This window comes from Piliocolobus tephrosceles, chromosome 6, assembly GCF_002776525.5.
Source record: "Piliocolobus tephrosceles isolate RC106 chromosome 6, ASM277652v3, whole genome shotgun sequence".
NCBI lineage: Eukaryota > Metazoa > Chordata > Mammalia > Primates > Cercopithecidae > Piliocolobus > Piliocolobus tephrosceles.
In genome coordinates, this window is record NC_045439.1 from 69,537,021 (window position 1) to 69,558,689 (window position 21,669).

General features: G+C 43.4%; 1 protein-coding gene across 1 annotated transcript in view; it reads right to left on the reverse strand.

Annotated features, from left to right (window-relative positions):
- The window catches only part of TTC6 (tetratricopeptide repeat domain 6), a 217,135-nt gene that overhangs the window by 193,581 nt on the left and 1,885 nt on the right, over positions 1 to 21,669 (reverse strand). Inside the window, exon 2 of the mRNA XM_023189672.2 lies at positions 12,490 to 12,569. Within this exon, the coding sequence (XP_023045440.1) occupies positions 12,490 to 12,522 (33 nt within the window). The 5' untranslated portion in view covers positions 12,523 to 12,569. The remainder of the gene's footprint in view (positions 1 to 12,489; positions 12,570 to 21,669) is intronic.

Consider the following 21,669-nt stretch of genomic DNA (forward strand, 5'->3'; position numbering starts at 1 on the left):
TCTTAGTTGGACTCATATCAATTCATGAAATAATTATCTTTACAATTGTAATTATTCATTTATCATGATGTTTGATAGTATGAAGAAAATCTCCTGTTTATCCTCCAAACATTGTCTTATTGCTTTTAATTGAAGACCCCGCTACATGAAGAGCTCATCATATCTGGGAATCAATAGGCTTTCTTTCTTTACCTAGCTCCACCACTGACTAGACCTTGGACAATTCAATTCTATCCATACGAAGGGTTCATATTAAATAGTGCAAATTATCTGTTGCCAGTTTTCCAGACCATAGGATATGAACAATAGAAATTATTTCTAAAGCCCTTAAGAAAGTTTCCCTACTTTAAAAAATGCTGTGTAATCACACCCCCTCCCCCAGCATTTTGGCTGTTATTGTTTGCACAGGTGGCAATATGTTCATATCAACACAATCTGCATTTCTTCCTGCAAAAGGTTGAAAGGTAGTAACTGGAACAGAGCACAGACCAGAAGTACATTAGTACCTGATGAGAATCTGACTTGACTCTCCCACTCACACTTCCCTTTTATTTCTTAGTTCCTGCTTTCTCACTTCTCCCAGGCCTTTTGTTTGCTATTGAAGTTTAACAACTGTTCATTGTTTAACACTTCTTAGTACATTCCCATGAGTTCTTAACAGGAAAGTTGCTCTTTCTATCTAAAGTTAAACCAACAGGAAATAGAACTTCTAAATTCAACAGGAACTTCTATTGTGCATTCAAGATGAGTGGTATACCAGTGCTTCATGGGCCAGTCCATCAAAGCTAAGTGCCTTTATTCCCCTACCCACTCCTACAACACAAAATACATAAAATGACTTTTAAACATTCATTCTTGTGAGAAAATAGCATGCTCTCTTTTTCAAAGGAGCAATTTACTAAGAGAGACTAGTTCTAGCTTGGAGATACCAAGGGAAAAAATAATGTAGTTGTCTCTGAAGGAGAAAGTATTCATCTACATGATGTGTCAAATAGGCAGCTCACAAACCAGGCTGATTATATTTACCCTACCCTTTAAAATGGGACAGAATGCTCTTAAAAATCTGTCTATGCCTTTTCCTTTCTCTTCTGCCAGGAGGTTCAAGGCCTGAGCAGTGAAGTAGTCAGAAGGGTCAAGAGCCAGCCTTTTCTTCTCTCTCACAAGGCCAGGTCAGCCATCATAAGAAAGTTCTCCAGCCAAAAATGGCTACAGACTCAGGCAGGGCTGCCCACTTGAATTCTCTAGACCATTGCAGGTTGCTCTCTTGTTCTTGCAGTTGTGTCTATTTCTCCTATTGGAACAGAAAATCCAAAACTTCGCTCTAGACTATAACTAAAGTCGAAATAAATGGAGCAGATTACCACATGACTTGGTTCCAAGCTACACAAACCCACCTCACAAAGGGAAAGCAGTCTGCATATGTTAGGCCTAACTCATCAGAGTATTACATTAGGAATGGGCCCAGAAAGTAATATGGATTACCTGACCTTGACCTCTTCCTATATGTAGTCAGGGGACCACACTGAGAAGGATAACCTATTAAGAACAAGATTTGGGTTTTCCTAGGTCCATAATCAAATATCATCTCAATTGACATACTTCCTAAACTTCAGGCCAATGTCAATTTCCAATGCACAGTACTAAAGTTCCAAAAGAAACTTCTTAGCCCAAGGACAATCTACCTCATTTAGTGAAATCTTCAGCCTTGCAAGGAAAACAAAAATATTCTGAAAACAATACTTGCTTTTGAAATATCAGTGGGAGAAATGAGATCTGTTTGTGCCCTCATTGCCATTTACAAAAAAAGCCTAAAAAGAAATATATAAACATATTAATAATTTTGCTAACAGAATGGGAAAACTGATTTATTTCTATTTTTCTGCACTTTCTATACTTGTTTTGCTGCCTTTAATCCTGTTAACATCAATAATAGTAAAAACCACTTACATGTGCTTATTTAAAAGGATATAGAAAATAGAAAAAATGCTATTTTTCAGGCTCAGAAGAGGTTTCTCTCTAAGCTATTCAAAAGCTCACAGAAATTTCAATAACTATAAAACCTCAGCCCTTTATAACAGTCACCTAGAATATGCCTATATCCCTTGTGAATGTATACTTACATTCAAAAATACATACATATATAAATACATAACAGCTAATGAAACAACAAAATACTCCCCTGCTTTTTTCTTCTCCCCATTTTCTATCTTCCCTTCTTGGACTCCCTTTAATTGCTTAAAAAGCCAAAATTTAAAAACAAAATTTGGCCAGGTACAGTGGCTCATCTTGTAATCCCAGCTCTTTGGGAGGCCAAGAAGGGAGAATCACTTGAGCCCAGGAGTTCAAGACCAGAGAAGGCAACATAGGGAGACCCCATCTCTACAAAAAATAAAAGATTAACCAGGCATGGTGGCACATGCCTCTGGTCCCAGCTAGACAGGAGGCTGAGGTAGAAGGATTGCTTGAGCCCAGGAGGTCAAGGCTGCAGTGAGCTATCATTGTGCCACTGCACTCCAGCCTGGGTGACAAAGACTGTCTTAAATAAAAATTTTTAAAGAGTAAATAAAAATAAAACGATGTGTGTGTGTGTGTGTGTGTGTTTAATGGTCATCATACTTCTGTCATGTTAAATGTTGCCTGCTCTCAGTTTCAAAAGCAATTTGTTGAAGAGCCATAGATGCATCTTTTTTTTTTTTTTTTTTTTTCTGAGATGGAGTATCACTCTGTCACCCAGGCTGGAGAGCAGTGTTGAGATGGAGTATCACTCTGTGGCCCAGGCTGGAGTGCAGTGGTGTGATCTCGGCTCACTACAAGCTCTGCCTCCTGGGTTCACGCCACTCTCCTATCTCAGCCTCCTGAGTATCTGGGACTACAGGGAGCCACCACCATGCCTGGCCAATTCACAGATGCATCTTTACAGACTAATTCCTCACAACAACATATAAAGTCTGGACAAAAATTTTTTTATTGACCTAAGAATTCTTCAGAGTAAATAAAACAGGAAGATCATGGAGGAAAGTCAACATTTGTGTAAACTGGCCTGGAGAGAAGTTTCTGGTTTATTGTGGTTTTTCTTCAAACACAGTCCATAACTGCAGAATGGCATAGTGCAAGTGTCAAAAACATTGATAGGAAGCCCTTCATTATTCTAGCCATAAGAATCAGGGAAAGGAGCCCAGACAACAAACATCACTGAGAACTGAGAGAGAAATTCTGGAGGGAATAGACCCAGAGAAGATAATCCCCAAATTCTTCTAAACCCCACATATCTCCGACTGACCTTTGATTCATATATATGCAAGACAAACTCAAAGTAGTACAGCAAAGGCTTAAAGAGCTGAACTGAACCACCAACCACAGAGTAAGACAGGTCTTACAGTGAGTTTAACTGACTGGTGAAATGCCTGCTAAATGGGAAACAACAACATTCTTCAGAAAGGATATGACAGAACCTAGACTCTACATGACAAAACATTCACAATGTCTAGGATATAGTCCAAAAATACTTGGCATGAAAATACTTGGGAAAATTGACTCATTCTCAGAGGTAAAGATGATAAACAGATCCCAGTCCAGAAATGACTCAGGTGTTGAGATTATTAGAAAACGACTTAAATTAAAGCAACTCTCATAACTATGCCCAATCAAGTAAAGGAAAATATGCTAGAGATTAATAAAAAGAAAAAGAAAATTGAACAGATCCCATTCCAGAAATGACTCAGATGTTGAGATTATTAGAAAAGGATATTAAAGCAACCATTATAACTATGCTCAATGAAGTAAAGGAAAATATGCTAGAGATTAATAAAAAGAAAATCTTGGCAGAGAAATTTAAAAAATAAAAACAGAAATTTTATACCTGAAAATATATTTTCAAAAAAAATTGATTAGGAAAATGGAGATATCAGAGAACAGAGTAACTGAGTTTAAAGATAAATGCACAGAAATTATCCATTATAAGAAAAGAGAAAAAAGAAAGCCTGAGATACCTGTAAGGATAATACCTAAAAGCACTAACATTCAGATAATTAGTATCCCAAGGAAAAAGGAGAATGATTGCTCCACTGCACTCTAGCATCCTGAGTGACAAAGAGAGAATCTGTCTCAAAAAATAAAAAATAATTATGTTTGAGAACTTCCTAAATTTGAAGAAAGACAAATTTATAAATTCAAGAAGCTCAGTGAAAATCAATCAGAATGAATGTAAAAAAAATCATACGTAAGGCCATAAAAAACAAATTCAAAGATACAATTCAAAAGCAGACAGAGAGAAACAACACGTTATTGACAGGAAAACAATAAATCAAAGACCATGGACTTCTCATCAGACACCCCTAAGAACAGAAGACAGGGAAACAGGATTTGTAACATGCTAAAAGATTTTTTTTAACTGTCAACCCAGAGTAGGTGCAGTGGCTCATGCCTATAATCCCAGCACTTTGGGAGGCCCAGGCAGGCAGATCTCTTGAGGTCAGGAGTTTGAGACAAGCCTGGCCAACATGGTGAAACTCCATCTCTACTAAAAATACAAATATTAGCTGGGCATGGTGCTGGGCACCTGTAATCCCAGTTGCTTGGGAGGCTGAAGCAAGAACACTTCTTGAACCCAGGAGGCAAAGGCTGTAGTGAGCCAAAATTGTGCCACTGTACTCCAGCCTGGGCAACACAGCAAGACTCTGTCTGTCTCAATAAATAAATAAATAAATAGATTAATTTAAACTGTCAACCAAGTATTCTATACCTAGCATGCATATTCTTTTTTAAAAGGTAAACAAAATAAAGACATATTCAGATAAAACAAAAATCTAAGAGAATTATTCACCAGCCAATAGAAATTACAAGAAATACTAAAGAATGGTCTTCAGGCAGAAGAGAAATGATACCAGAAGGAAATTTAAATCTTTAAAAATGAATGAAGATGACAAATGTCAAATGTCGGAGTAAGTACATGAAGCTATTTTTTTTCTCTTAAGTTTAAAAATAATATATAAAAAGTATAATATTGTGTTGTGGAATGCTTATGTAAGTAGGTGCAGTAGATACGACAAGAACCAAAAAGACAAGACTGGGATAGGCGTGGGCAAAAGAACTATATGGTTGTACAGTTTCTGCATTTTATGTGAAATAGTTCAATATTAACTCTAAGTAGACTTTGAAATGTTAAGGATGTGTATTGTAATTACTAGAGAAACCATTTTTAAGTAATGCAAAAAAGTGCAACTAAAAAGCCAACAGGTAAGTAAATTGAAAACAAAAGATATTATTAAATCAAAGACTATATTTTACACTGAATAATAATGAAAAAACAGCATATCAGAATGTGTGGGGTGTAGGTGAAGCAGTGTTTAGAAGGAAACTTATACCCTAAATGATGAAATCAAAAAGAAGAAAGGTCTAAAATCAATAACCTGAAGTTCCACATTAAGAATCTAGGAAAAGAAGAATAACTTATACTCAAAGTAATGGAAAGAAATAATAAATATAAGGATATAAATCAATCACATGGAAAACAAAAAAAGAATTGAGAAAATTAACTAAGTCAAGAGTTGGTTCTTTTAAAATTTCAACAAAATTTAAAAACCCATCTGACTAGACTGTTTCAGAGAACAAAAATCACCAATGTCAGGAACGAAAGAGAGGATTTCACTACAGAACCTAAAGATACTAAAGGACAATTTTAAAAATGTGATAAACAAAGCTACACCAACAACATCTAACAATTTAGACGAAATGGGCAATTCTGAAAATTACGACTTAACAAAATTAACACAAGAAACAGGAAATCTGAATAGCTCTATATTTTTAAAAAATTTTATCTGTTATCAAAAAATCTTACCACAAGGACAATTCCAGCCCTGGATGGTTCTCTCAAATATTCAAGAAAGAAATAGCACCCATCTTACATACATTTATTTCAGCAAATAGAGGAGGAAGGAAAATTTATTTTATGATACCTACATAGCCATAATACTAAACCTGACAAAGGCTTTTTTAAAAGAAAGAACATTACATACTAATATTCCTTATGAGCGTACATGCAAAAATCATTAACAAAATATTAGCAAATCAAATCCAAAAATATATTTTTGAAAAGGATAATACATTTTGACCAAATAGATTTATCCAAGGGTTGAAAAATTGATTTAAGTATCTTGATTTATTATATTTATTTGAAAATCAATATAATTCACTATATTAACAGAGTACATGAAAACAATATGATTATTTTGGTAGTGAAAAAATATTTGAAATAATTCAACAACCATTCAGGATAAAAATAAATTAGTAGCTTTAGGCAAACTATGAATCATAGGGAATGTCCTCAATCTAATTAAGAAAATCTGCAAAAACTTTACAGCAACATTATATTTATGCTTTCCTCCTAAAGTTGGAAACAAGGAAAAAATGTCTCACTCTTTTCATGCGTATCCAACATCATACTGAAGGTCTTAGCCATTGCAATATGGCAAGATAAAGAAATAAAAGTAATAAAGATTGAAAAGGAAAAGGTTAAAGTGTCCCTATTTGCAGATAACATAATTTTTAGGGTAAAAATCCTGAGGAATCTACAAAAATCTATATGGACTAATGAGTGAAAATATAAAGGTTGCACAATACACAGTTAGCAACATACAAAATCAGTTCCATGTTTATATAGTAGCAGCAAACAACTGGAAAATATTTTTTAAATTCCACTTACACTAGTGCCTCCAGAAAACATAACATTTAGGAATTAATGTAACAAAAAATGCCCAAAATCTCTACACTGAAAATTACAAAACATTATTTACAGAAATTAAAGATCTACATAAATGAAGACATACCAGGTCCATAGATTGGAAAACTCAACATTCTTAAAATCACAATTCTCCCAAATAGATCTATAGAGTCAATGCAATTCCAATAAAAAGTACAGCAGGGTTTTAAATAGAAACTACAAGCCGAATCTAAAATGTATACATAAATTCAAATGACTTAAAATCACCAATGTGATTTTTAAAAAGAAAAGGCTGGAGGACTTGCACTATCCAATTTCAAAACCTACTACAGTAAGCTACAGTAATCAAGGAAAAGGTCATGGCAAATCATTATGCCAAGTAAGGAAGCCAGACACAAATGGGCATATACTGTATGCTTTCTTGCATATAAAATTCTAATAAATGCAACCTATTCTATAGTGTCACACAGCAGATATGTGACTGGTTGCAGGATGTGGGCTAAAAGGGATGAAGAGCAAAGAGGGCAGAAGAATGAAAAGGTTCAGTTATATTGATTGCAGGAAATGTTTCAAAGGTGTATGCATCTGTCAAAACTCGTACCTTGTACATTGTACAACTGCTCATTTGTGCAGTTTACTGAATATAAATTATGCCTCTATAAAGTTGTAGATAAGAAAAAAGCAATTTGTTCAACTTTGAGATTTGCATGTTAAAAAAAAAAAAAAAAAAAAAAAAAACTATTGATCTCCTTTGAATTTCTGCAACAGTAGTTTGCAATAGTTCCATTGTGGATCTGTGGGCTTCAGTTCCAACAATCCTGGCATTAAGCCCACAGTGTCTCACCGTCCATCAAGGAGTTAGAGCCAAACTCAGGAAACTGCTCTCTATTCTGAAACTACACACATTGACCCTAGTGGGAGCAGTCACCTAATGGTGGTTAAGGTTTACTCAAAACAAGCTGCCCTATAAAGGGACAGCAGAGGTCAGGTAGATGGAAATTAAAGTACCTCCACTGTGACCTTTCACCTCCCGACGTCTCTTTGAATCCCCCTCTTTCTCCTTCCTAGCCTCTTTTTCTCCTGTCCCCACAGCCCGGTCTGGCGTCGTGCACCTACCTCTCCTTTCCACCAGGTTCTCAATCCTCCCAGCTCCTCTTCATCCCGTGCGCATTCTCCCACGAAAGGCAGCCCAAACTCCAGCCCCAGTGCTCCAGCCCCTTCTACCCTGATTTCTGCCGGGGTGAACCTGCCACAACGGATTAGCGACGCGGAACAGAGGGGACAACCGCTCCGCCCAAACAACGCACCTCTCCTTCTCAAAGCGCCCGCACAAAGTCACCGCGCCCCAGGCCGCGTCCTCCTCTCACCCGGCCTCGATGGCGCCTCAGCTGCCATTCAGGTGGCGGTCAGATTGGCCCCGCCGCTCGGCCAGTGTCCAACAGGCCCTTCCGGTGTCGAGGGGCTGGGAGGGCTCGACTGGCTCCACAGAAGAAAGGACGCGTTCCGTCTCCCAGCAACTAACCGCGCGCCCTCCCCGGCCCCGCCTCTCCCGCGCCTCAGCCCTCTAGGAGCCCACAGCACCGTGGCGCCCACCTCAAGTACACCCGCCTTGCGGGACCCGCTCCAGGGCAGCCTCGGACTTGGACGCCAAACCCAGGCCTCACTTCTCCGGGCGCTAAAAGACACTGCTCCGGAAGAGCGTCCTGGACTGAAGCCGCCTGGATTGGCAACTTTTGCAGAACTTAACCAACTGCTTACTTAACACTCTTGCTCTTTCTACGTTTTAAAGAATAATACTGGACCCCGAGACTTAAACCGTCAGCTTTGGGGAGCAACACAGATGAACGTCTCACAAACATAATGTTGAGCGAAGAAGCTGGACACCGAGGGGTACCTACTGTATGATTTCATCACACAAAGTTCAAAAACTGTGGTGCTTATGAACGTAGGCTCAGCTGGTATATTACAAATAAACAGAAGAAAGTAATAACCATAGAAGTCCAGAGAGTAGCCATCTTGGGAGTGGGACGGTGATGGTGAGTGGGCAGGCAGTACCAGGGCAGTCGGGATGCTAGCAACATTCTACTTTTTAACCTTGGTGATGGCTTCTCAGATTTTCTCTTTGTGATAAACCATTGTTTTCCATTGTGTTCATTTTCTTGTGTAATATCTCACCATTTTTTAAAAGCTCAAAAAGAAAAACCAATTAGATAATATAGTGTAGATGAATGTGCTTTGCTCAGTACACTTAGCAGGCCCGCACATGTGTATTTTCTATTCCTCTATACCAACACTTCTCTCCAAATTCAGGCAACTAAAAAATGATGTGGGAGAATGGCAGATAAAATGTACTGGAGTTTGTTGTGATGAATAGTCAAAATAAGAAATAAACGTTCTAGAGATCCTCCCTAAGATCTGTGCTGGAAGAGGGCAACGTGTTTCCCAGAAGTCCAAGATAAAAGTCTTGTGCTGCACAGTTCCCTAGAGAGGGGCCTCTGAACAGCCTTGCTTTGGTGACTGATGCATCCTCAAGCCTCCAGAAGGAAGCTCCTGCTCTAGAGACAGACAAAGCCAGGGTGGGACACACAGCTTTACCATGTGGGCCAGTAGCTTTTCCTCTCTGGGTTTCTGCATGTTCGTCTGTAAAATGGAGATCATAATCCAACTTCTAAGGTCTGTTATTTCATTCCCTAACACAATGCGTTCAAAAATGGTTGCTGAATGCTCTCAAGATGAGAAGCATTTTACAGAAGAAGATCTGCCAACCCTGCGATTTTACTGCATTTACATCACATCTCACTGCCCTGTGTGCACTCTGTATGGGCAGCCCCTTCAGGCCACAAGTAAATTACTTTTCCCTGCTAATCAAAATAGTAAGCAAGCAGCCAAAGTGCTTGTGAAGTGACTAATTGTTCATGGTACCATCGCGAAAAGTGCACAAAAATAATATACATGCCATGTTCCTAAACTGAAAAAATATTCAAATTAATATAACCTTGAAACATGTATATCATATAGTCAGGAAACAATTTAAATGACAAATAAATATTGTTCATTAATACTTTATGTAATCAAAAAACAGTAACTAAGGACACAGGGATCCATATCATAGGATAATACAATCCATGAGCTAGGTAGTATTACCATCTTCATTGTACAGATAAGAGATTGTACAGGTGAATTAAAGAATTCACCTGAGGTCCCCTACTAGTAATCCTGTGGTAGGAATCTCTGTTCTAGGTCTAGTTGATTGATTGATTGATTGATTGATTAATCGAGACACGGTCTCACTCTGTCACCCAGGCTGGTGGGCAGTGGAGCAAACACGGCTCACTGCCGCCTTCCCAGGCTCAAGCAATCCTCCTGCCTCAGTCTCCCAAGTAGCTGGAACTACAGGAGTGTACCAGGATGCCCAGCTAATTTTATATATGTTAGAGACAGGGGTCTCTACGCTGCCCAGACTTGAGTTTTTGGGCTCAAGGAATCCTCTCACCTCTGCCTCCCAAAGTGCCTGGTGTTACAGGCGTGAGCCACTGTGCCTGGCAGATCTAGTTTCATTTTTAAAAGGTGAAAGTGGGAGACAGAAGGAGTGGGAGGGGAGGAGTTAGTTATTGAGTTAAAGGTATTTCAAACGTGTTGATGTTGTAATGACTTCATATGGAAATGTTAATACTTCTAGTACTATCTTAAAGAGAGGGCAATTAGACTCAAAAGAGCAGCGTAAAATCATTCAGCAGTCATTGAAACACTATGATTTCCTCTAGCTTTTGCCACTTTCCCACCACCACCTACCAGTCCTCTTGCCACCCAGCTTTGAAACCCCCTGTAGTTCACTACAACATGAGTGAAAGCACGGCCAGTGTGACTTTCCAGCTCCCACACCTTTGATGTATCACCACAGAACAAAGTCCAAACACAGTTCTCCAAAGAGAATTTGAGTCTCCTCACAATTAGGGCGCACCTAAAGGTTTATATACTTGGGAAATAAATATTAAAATCATGTCTTTACTTCATATTGTGCACAAAATAAGTTCCAACTGGATGAAAGATTTTGATTTTGTGTAGATAAGGCTTGTAAGCACTGGTGGCTCACATCTGTAATTCCAGCACTTTGGAAGGCCAAGGCCAGTAGAATCACCTGAGACCAGGAGTTCAAGACCAGCCTGTGCAACATGGTGAAACCCTGTCTCACCTGGCAAAAAAAATTAGCCAGGTATGGTGGTGTGAACCTATAGTCTCATTTACTTGGGAGGCTGGGGTAGGAGGATTGCTTAGGCCCAGGAAGTTGAGGCTGCAGTGAGCCAGGATCTTATCACTGAACTCCAGTCTCGGTGCCACAGCAAGATCCTGTCTCAAACAACAACAACAACAACAAAAACTTGTAAGCACTAAACCATAAAAGGCAGAAGCTATAAATAAAAATACCAATTTTTGAAACACCTGCATTATGCATTAAAAAATAAAATTAAAATGCAAATAAAAACCTGGTAAAAATTTTACTACACTTATAGCAGACATGGGACTAGTATTCTGTGGATGTGAAGTAGACACTCCAAATTTTCAGTTGGCTAATGAAGAAGGTGTGAATGGCAGTTCCCAAAAGAAGAAATATTATGGCCAATAGAAATATAAGAATATTCAACTCGACTAATCTCATAAATACAAATTAAAACAATGTTTTGCAGTTTTCATCAATCAAATTACAAAGTTAGTAATAGAGTGTGTGCATGGGAGTGAGGAAACAGGATTACTCACAGATTTCTGGGGGCATCCTGCTAGATGTCATATAGCAAAATGTCTCAAAAGGCTTAAATATACCATTCTGAGCAACATAACAAGACTCCACTTCTACAAGAAAATTTTAATAATTAGCCGGGCATGGTGGCACACACCTGTAATCCTAGCTACTTTGGGGCTGAGGTAGGAGGACTGTTGGAGCCCAGGAATCCAAGGCTGCAGTGAGCTATGATTGCATCACTGCACTCCAGCCTGGGAAACAGAGCAGGACCCTGTCTTAAAAAAAAAGAAAAAGAAAAAAAAAAGACTAAATACTTGCATGTATTTTAACCCAGAAATTCCACTTTTATGAACGTTTCCTACATAGAAGTATGCAAAATTTTCAAATAATAATATTGGAACATTGTTTTAATCTTTGGAAGGCAGAATCTTGTCTTCAGTTTAGTATCTTTAGTATCTAGCACAATGTTGGCACATAGAATTCTCATTGATGGTCACACCTAAATAATGTCACTGGTTTAGCACTAGTCAAGACTGAGTTGTTGCCAGACACAGACCTGAAAAGGACTGAGCTCTAGACTTAATGTTCTAGAGATGAGGAGCCAAAGATGCTGAGGCTTTGGGGAACACACAAGGACATTTCCCACGAGCCCCTGGGTCACTGGACTTAGTTTAGTGTCTGCTTCTATTAACACAACTCACCAGTAGCAAAAGTCTCAGTCCTTGATTTATAGCAAAGCTCAGTTCACTGAAGGCCAAACAAACTTGATACTATCAATATTTTATTTTAGCATCAGTTACTTTAACGATTATGTCAAATGCAAATCAGCAAATTAAAATGGCAAATGTAATGCAAATAAACTCAGAGTATGCTTTCCTGCTAGACCCATAGGCAACCTTTCCTGTAGAAACCAGCCACCACAGAAATCCTGGAGCCTTCATGGCTGTACTCCAAGATGGTGACAGGGAAGGAGTAGAGCCTTTTGATGAGTTACAGGATGAGGATGAACTGGAAAGAACTGAAGACACCATACCTCACTTCCACGAATCCTTGTTCCTCTCCTCATCAGTCAAGGCCCCAAGGAAAACAGATGGTACACTCGAAAGAGTTTTCCTGGGGGAAAAAATTTGAAGGTGGGATTAAAGGAAATTAACAAGAGAAAATTAATCACTCAAGGTCTAGCAATATTAGGAAGGTATTAATACTTTTGATCTGAAGGGGCAAGGGGGGAAAAGGAGGTTTTAACAGAGACTGGTGAGAGCTGAAGCTGTGGAAGATGAGCTGCTGATGGGACTGTAGAGACAGAGATGGGAAGTAAAGGTCAAAACCACTGTGAGGCAGGGAGAAAGCAGGAGGCCTAAGTACTCCTACCACTCTACCCTCCTGCCCTTCAGTCCTGCACCGTTGTCCTCCATTGGTCAAACCCATTTGTAAGTCCAAAGGCAAGGAAGACTAAGTAATGTGGTCCATAGAGAACTAGGCAAAGGGGGGAGCTGGAGAGCATAATAGAGAATAACCAGCCGAGTCCCCTACCAAAAGTTGCCTGTACTGCCAATGATCCACAGAAATGAACATATTGAGACAGCTTCTATTACCTTAGGGTCTTCTCTGGCATTGATTACCTCCAGCCTTCTTCAAGCACCTACTCACCCTACCTTCCCCATGGTAACCTAATTAACATCTGCCAGGCTTCCCTCCAGATCCCAAACTCCAACGGGGTTCTAACATCTAAGCTTATGGAGTTCAGGAATGGACCCCTGGGAAGTCAGCTACCACTCTCCTTTGGAGCACCTTGGAAGTCTGTCACTGGGGCATGACCTCGGGATTCTTAAGGCAGGATAAAAATAGGAAGCACTGAGCAGAAAGAAAAAAAAAAAAACCTGTGAATAAAACTATCCATTTGAAAAAGAAAAGATAAAAATAACAGTAATAAGCCTGGTCCAAAGCAGGTGTACTTGGCCAGGAATTAAGGATTTATTTTTCTTGGAGGTAGTGGCTGATGTTTAGCATTCCATTTACACGTCACACCTCCAAAGGGCTTTGCTTAGATGTTCTCCAGCTATGGTAATACACTAGAGATTTTGCTGAGTTTTAGGTCAGAGCCATTCCTTTTCTGAAGGTAGATATGTAAGACTGTTGTATGTGCTTTGTAGCCTAAACATTGAACTTAGAGAACCAATGCCTGGTTTATGCTTAGAAAAACTAACAGCTCTCCCAAGTAAGCTGTAAAAACAGAAGCTGCATTTAGCCAGAGATCAGTGCCTGAGACTTCTGTGTATGATCCCACTTCCCCCATACTCACTCACCCACACACCAATCCAAGAAAAATTAATAAGCTTTGAAGATGTGTTGTTTTTCTGTTTTCCAGTGAAAGAAATATTTTATTTTATTCACCTGGATTCTGATTACTGAGTGAAGCAGAATTCAGAAACCTACTGAAGCTGGTATGCAGGACTTTCTTAGCCCATCCAAACTCTGTCTAAAATTTGCGGGACGTTTCTCATGAAAGAGTCCTGGATCCACAACTGAACTGCAGCCCTTCCAAATTTCATCACTAGGAGGGTTTAATCAATTTCTGGTCTTCACTTGAGCAGACATAGCTATATCTGAGCAGACAAATCACTGAAACCCCTCTGTGATTTGGTCTTTTCACAGACTATATTGTCTGTCTTAATTAAACTTTAGCATCCCACTAAGCTTTCTTGCACATGCGAGGTAACATTTAAGTCTTTAATATTTGAAGCATACACCATAAGCCCAGCATGCTCGCTTCATTTCAGATGGACTTCAAATCCCAGGAAGAAAGTTTTAGGGAATTTAAATCAAATAATTTTTGAAGACAGCAACTAAAGCTTCCTTCATGTAATGACGTCTTGAGTTTTTAGGATTTTAGAAAATGTCTAAGTATACTTCTCTAAATGAGTTATAAGTGGTCCTAACTGTCCATGAGAAGGGCAGAGGAGGAAGGAGAAAGTGTCTAAGTGAAATCAAGAGTCTTGCTTTCTCATCTCAGTTCTCCCCAAGTTCAGGTGCTGAGGATGGATTGGCCTCTCAGAAGCCCAGACTTCATTTTCTTCCTCTTTCTCATCTCCCCTCTCCTTCCTGGGTGCCTCCTAGATCCAAACCACAACCTGTGTTTGCCTGAGATACACACAGCCAGGGTGACGATCAGGGTCTCTGAGAGAGGCATGCCCAGACACCCAATGCCTACAAGTCCAGCTAGTAAATTCAGGCGGGCTCCGACGATACTCTCAGGAGCCCAGGAAAGGCACAGGCAGACTCTTGGGGAGGCATCTTCCCTCTCTCGCCTAGGGGGAGGAAAGGACAATGTGTTCTGCTACCCCAGGTGGGTTCAGCAGGACCTAAAGGGTAGGAGGTTCAAGACCTCTCATCTCCTCTCCCCTTGAACCACCTTCCCCCAGCAGGTCCTTAATGTGAGCTTGATGCTGTCTCTGGATTCCTTCGGATGGTGCTTTTCCTTTGTCATCCATCACTGACTGGGTGAAGAGTGGCTCCGCCAGTCAAGGAAATTAGGAAATTCCCGGCAGGGTCCTGGTGGACCCTGAGACTCCGCCCCCTGGAGGTCCAGTTCCCATGGGAGAGCTCCCTCCTCCTCCTGGACTGTAGCTTGGAGGAACTGCGACAATGCAGAGAAGGAATGGTGACAACATGCAAAAGATCTAGAAGGCAAAGCACAGGAGGCACACCTGGTCAGCAGCACCTGCCACTACATGTCCCAGCATCCAGCACCACCCAGGCTCCCAGAATTCTGTGAAGGCTCTTTTTGTTACCACTTATTTCATACTCAGTCTACACTCAACTGGTATGAGGTGGGTACTCCCACGCCCGTTTTACAGCTGGGAAAACTGAGGCTCAGGGAGAACTAGTCCCCTGCAGTATCTGGATTGGAATCCATGTCTGATTCCAAGCCAGAATTGCATTGAACATGTCCAACTGCATTGTCGATTGCAAGGAATACGCCTCATTGTCTAATGAGAAAAAGTCTCAGAGATCTTCAACCTCAGACACGAGTAGCCTGAGCCTGTCAGCCCTAGGCAGAGGAGTGTGCAGAGTGCTGAGCCTTTGCCTCCCTGAGAAGGCTTTGCCTGGGCTTGGAAATTGGGAGGACAGGTTGGTCTCCCTCTTCTGCTGCTGCTGTCTTTGGAGAGGACAGGCAGTGAAAAAGAGGAAACCTTTCGCCCTAAATTTACCATAAAACAGACCACAAACCTGGATATTCAGCAAAAAGGAAGGAAATGTTTGCGGTATCAATTATCCCAGAGCCTTCCTCCCCTCCGGGAAAGTCGCTTCACCACTTCTGGAGCTGAGCCACCCACCACCACAACCACCATAGCGGTTTCCTTCTTAGGTTCACACAGGTTCCTCATTTCTCTGGGTGAGGTCTTCAGGGCTGACTCTCATGTCAGCCACTACTCCAGACTTTGTTTCTACAACTGACGATTGCCAGAACCCGGCATCGGGTCCAAGCTCCTCACTTGGGAAAAGAGGAAACAGCCGCATAGAGGGCCTGGCTGTGTTCCCTAGCATATTAGAAGTCGGCAGCATTGCGGCCAATGTCAGAACCATGCTGCCCCACCCTAATCCTAACGCCCGGTCCGCATCTCCACACAGCTTCTGTAGTCTTCACTTCCTCTCTCTCTGTCATCTCTTGGGATGGTGGTTTATTCCCATCCAGCACCTGCAGGAATTTGTGAAGCTCCTGCTCCAGTGTAAACTGACCTTTAACCCCAGCACTGGGCTTTATTTATTGAAACCACTTTTCTTGGCGGGGGTGTAGGGGGAGGGTCATGAGGAGGTCAATGGAGACCAGCAATTCACAATGGAAGGTATTTTGGCGGGAGGAGGCCAGTGGCGCGAGAAGAGTGGGATCCACGCCACCAACTGCATCCTCGAAAGCATTTGAAAGAAAACAAATCTACACCAGATCTGCTAAAACTCGAAACCTGAGTCTCTAAGGTAGGTGAGGCTTGATCCAAGTTCCGACCACCTCTCCCCGACCTTGGTGACTGAGGTCTGGGTAAGGTGTAGCTTGGAGAAGAGGACCTGAAAGCAGGAAGGTTGGGGTGCAGATCCTCCGCCGCATCGGAGCCAGGGCTGAACCCCACATCCGCCCGGTGGGAGAGCGGGGGTGGGAGGAACATCGAGGACACCAGATGCGGCTGGAGGACCGCACAGCCTTGTGGCTTCTCGAGCGATAGCAGCCCAGAAGAGGAGGTAGGCATGTTTACTCTTGTAACGTCTCCCCCAACTCCTGCATTTTATTTCGTGGCAATTAGAATTTAAGGATGAAAAAATAACAGAAGTGGTCTCCAGTTATTACATTTCCATAACACTGCAGGTTCTGAGATTGGTGATCCTTTAAAGAAATCGTTACATTACACATGGAAAGTGTGTAGAATAAAATACTTTGTATCTTATGTAGAATAAAACACTCTATATCTTATGATACAAGACAGAGAGGCAATTAAGGTCAATGCCTGGTAGTTTCAAGTCCGCTGTCTCCGCCGCGGCCAGCTAAGAGGCAGGCACCGAGGAAGATCACCTCTGTGACGCTCGGTGCGAAAACCCGCCCCGCAGGCGCGCAGAGCCCCAGGCGCCCCCCACAGCAGGGGCCGGAACGAACATTCAGCGCGCTCTAAGCCGGGCGCGCAGGCTCGGACTAATAAAGAGCTCTAGTGCAAGGCTTTTTCCTTCTCACAACGTGGGCTCGGCTTTATTTGTTTGCCAATTTAAACATATTATTTAAACACCGATGTTTCCTTTCCAGCTCCTAGTGAAAAGTGTTGCCTGACGGAAAATTCATGGGGTTCTTCAACTTTTAGTCAATATCTGCTATTGACAGGTGTGGCTGTTGCATTTTCACAGCGAGGAAAAGTGAAATATTTGACTTTGGGTCACACGTTGACTGTCCGATATGGGCAAAGCGAGCAACTGATTCCACCCATGTCCAGGTGCCCAGGAAAGGGAGCATTTATTTGTTATGCCACCCGATAATACTGGTTAAAATCAGGCATGGTTGACAGGGGAAGAGCCAGACCCAACAGGGTTGGAAGCTCAATGTTCTCAGATGTCTGAGACCCTATCCGCTGTGCCAGAGCATCTTTCCCATCCAATTCTTCACTCAGTCCATCGGCCCATTCATTCCACAAAACCTTTGTTTTCCTAGTGCACCTGAATCAAGTCCCTCAGATCCTCTCACTTGGGGACTTTGGATGTGGTGGATATAGTGTCTAGACTCATGAATTCTTCCCTGACTGAAGCTAACCTGGCCAGTCTCAGGGATGGGCTAGTCAGTTGACTGACTCAACAAATCTTTATTGAAAGTTTACTATGCTACAGGCTTTGCTCTGGCAGCAGGAACCACAGCAGTGCCTGCCCTCAAGGAGCTACTAGACCAGTAAGGGAGAGAAAAAATGAAAAAGAAACAAATAGAATTTGCTGTCAGTGTGTGATAAAAACATGGCAAGGCATCCAGAGCAAGGTGTGAACCTTAGGAGGCTGAAACGTTTTAACAGGGACTCCAGGAGGTTGCTCTGGGCTTTCACCACAGGTAGTGTCCTGTGGTGGCTGCTGCATTTGTTTAGTTTGATCCGTGATTCTGGTAGGCATCCAAAATTACAACATTCAGAAAGTAATCAGAGTTCCTGAAAATCTTGCTAGTAACTCAGCAAAAGCAAATGCTGCCAAGGAGGCTGCTTCATAGTGCTTAGTTTAGAAGTAAACTCACTGCAAGGTAAGCTAAGTAGTAGTTTTGCTCTGTGGTCCACAGAACAAGAAAAATCAAAACACTTCATGCAAATGCACAACTCTTAAAACAAAACTTTCCTCTGATGTTAGCTCTTGGAATAGCTGCTGGAAGTCCCAGAAACAGCCACCTAACAGTGCTCTCCAATCGAATTTTAATTTTAAGTAATGAAGGTAACCTCCCTCTAGGCATGCCAGTAAATTAGTCAAACAGTCCAAAGCATAATTTCAAAATATGGGAGGAAGTCAGAAAACTGATACAATGAAAAATTACCGGCAGAATATATTTTTATTTTCTTTCTAAGTGTAGGATATGACATATGATTGTTATTAAAGCACCTGTTAAATAGTGCTATGTAATTTGAGGGTAATCACATATGAATAACCAAAGTTCAACCACCAGGGACAACTGAGAGACCGTGGGAAAGCTCCTGGGTGTGTGTGGGGAGGGGCGCGAGTGGATTAGAGGGGGCTGGCTGGCCTAGGATGGAGAAGCTAAACACTGGTCGACCCTTCAGGAAGGATTTAGATTTAAGCTACAGCTTTAAGGCAGGAGATGAAATAGTTGACTTTTCCAAGCTCCTCAGCTTCCATCAGTGCTCTCCATTAACGTGGGCTTCTGCTGATGGAGAGGAATGGAGGTCCTGACCTACCCTCGCCCAGGTTTCCAGTCTCCCAGATATTGCACACAGGAGCAGCAGGTGGGGAAACGCCAGGATCTCCAAGCACCCTGCCAAGTCTGTGGCACCCAGTAGGACCTCAGCTGCTCAGGTCCTTTCCGCCCTAACAGATACCTAAAGAGGTGTCACGTTTCCCTCTAATTTTCCAACTCTTTGTGTGAAGCGTGCATTGCCAGTCCCTCCCCTAGGACCCTAGTCCTAGAGTTTTTAAAGTAGAGCCGGAAAGCCTGAGGATCCTTTCAGCAGCACAGAGCAGACACCGCGCTCCCCAGGAGGGGCTGGATGAGGAGGGACTGGCTGGGGCTGAGCACATCCTCCAACAAGCGCTGACCCGTGTGAACAAAACAGTCAATAACTCGGGGGCCACAGAGATCGGGAGATGAGCGCTTTCGCGGGGACCCAGGCCTTGGAGGGGACGCCGTATCGGTTCCGGGGCCTCGAGGTTGGTTGGTTCCCGTTTCCACGAGGCCCCAGGGGGCACTTCTTCCTTCCAACGCTGTCGATTGCCCAGCAGGGGAAAGTGCCCATCTCAATCTTTCTCATTTGAATACATGAAAATGCGAGTTGATTTTGGCAAGGCCATGCTCTCTCACGGCCAGAGGGACGGTTTTGTCGCCCGCGGGCGAGGCCGGGTGGGGAGCAGCTCCGGCTCCGACATCCGGCTGCGGGTGAGCTAGGTCCGCGCCCCGGGCAGCTCAGAAACCCGGCGGCGCTCAGGCAGCAGTAGGGGAAAAGACAAACCCAGTAGCTGTTTTTGTTTGCTTCAATAAAATAAGGGAAAGCCCTGGTTATGTTTATGCGTTGCTTTTACACACAAAGACACACAGACACAAGCACATGCACATGCACATGCACACACAGCCAGGGTTGAGGCCGGTTACAGGATAGGACTCTGTACAGAACTGCCTGCAAAGGTCCGTCAAGTGGTCCCAGGGCCCCTACCTACTACAGAGTTGTGAATTAATCCCTTAAAGATTTAATGATGGAACGAAGGGAGAGAGGAAGGAAGGTATAAGGAAGAAAAATAAAAGGAAGGCAGCGAAGGAAAGGAGTTCGAACCCTGGCCCCGCCCATGCTTCTCTCTCGCGGGGGACAGCCATCTCGCGGCTCCCTGGCCCCTTCCCCAGCTCGGCGCACACATCCAACTGCGAAGGCCAGGCACACGCAGGTGTGACCCCTTGTGTCCAGCGTCCCAGGCCTTCCTCACTTCTAAGCTAAGCCGAGTCCCAGTTGGGGTCGGCTTTGAACCGCGTTAACGACCACAGGTCTTAGTTTCATTGGATCCGATTCTCCCCTGCAGAAGGAGGACTTAAGCTTCTTATCTGGGGAAGGGGTGGGGGCCCGCGGGGGAACTCGGACCACTCCACACCAAGCATGGCTGGGCTGCTAGGGCCGCTACCTGACAACAACCCCGTCCAGGGAAGGGTAGGCAAGGAAAGGGAACAGGCGAAGGACAGCCACAGAGGGAAGCCCTGGATAGACTCGAGTGGGCACCGCAGAGCCCCACCGGCCCGGGCCCTGCTCTCTGCCCACCCTGCGGTCCTGCTAAATGGGAAGGACCCTGTCGCTGCGAGAGGCCGCCGGCTGGGCCCGAGGCCCGAGCCCGCGGCCTTTCCTTCCACCTTTCGCCGTCGTCGCTCTCTGCTTCTCCCTGTCTGGAGAATATCTAAGGAAGGGGCTCCCAGCCAGATCTTGCTGGGAAGTGTAAGCTGAGGCAGCCCAGCGTGGTCGAAGGACCGAGTGCAGCCCAGGTACTGCGGGACTGCCTCGGGAGCTGACCCCACGGGTGCAGCAGGCGCAGCTTCCGGGAAGGGCGGGGCCGCTTCCTCCGCTGGCGGCCACCTGGAGTACCCGCGCACCCTACCGTCCTCACTGCCGCGGTTCCCTCCACTTGAGGAGCCCGCCCTCCCCGCGACCTGGACCGCCCCGGGCTGTCGCAGACCTGTCCGTTCACAGGCAAGCTTAACCCGGGACACCCCAGGAGCTACCATGTGCCTGCCCTCGTGGGTACCCTGCCCCAAGTCCACCCGTCCTCCCCAGAGCTGAAGACAGACCTGGTTTCCTCCAACAAGCAGCGCAATCCTTGCAAAGCACAGTTTGCAATAGCGTAGGTGCCTATTTGGGAAAAGAGGTTGGAAAAGAGCAGGCTGCAGCCGCTGGACCTGGCTACCGACTGGCCAGCAACTCCCAGACAGCAGCATGAAAGTATGTATGTATGTATGTATGCATGCATGCATTTCCAAGTCAAAGACCTAACACGACCCTGCTGATTCGCTTTTAAACCTCGGGGAAAGTGACTGGCTGGCATCTGGGTACACTAGAACCTCACCTCCTAAATGTGTTAGGTATCTTGCAATGTGGCCACTGAGATGGAGAGAGGCTGAGAGCTGGACGAACTGCCATCTCTCCTTCCATCTTGGCCTTGGCTCTAAGAACCTAACTTCCTGGCTGTGGGATGCATGCGGAATCCAGTATCGCCTGGCGGTGCTCCCTGGAGGCGCCTGCGGGAAAATTCAGCTTTCCCTCTCCACGACAGGAGGCGCTGTGTTTGTGGAAATCACCCCCGGCCGCGAGCCGCGAACCTGGGATCCCTGAGGTGGATCAAGGCTCCGAAGCTGTCAGAGTCCGTTCTGCATCACCGGTCTTGGGCTTTGAAGAAGCCTAGAAGAAATTCTGCTCTGGCCATCATGCTATGAAAAGTGGATTTTTTTTTCCTAAGACAACTTTTTTTTGTTTTTGTTTTTGTTTTGAAAATATGAGACTTAGTA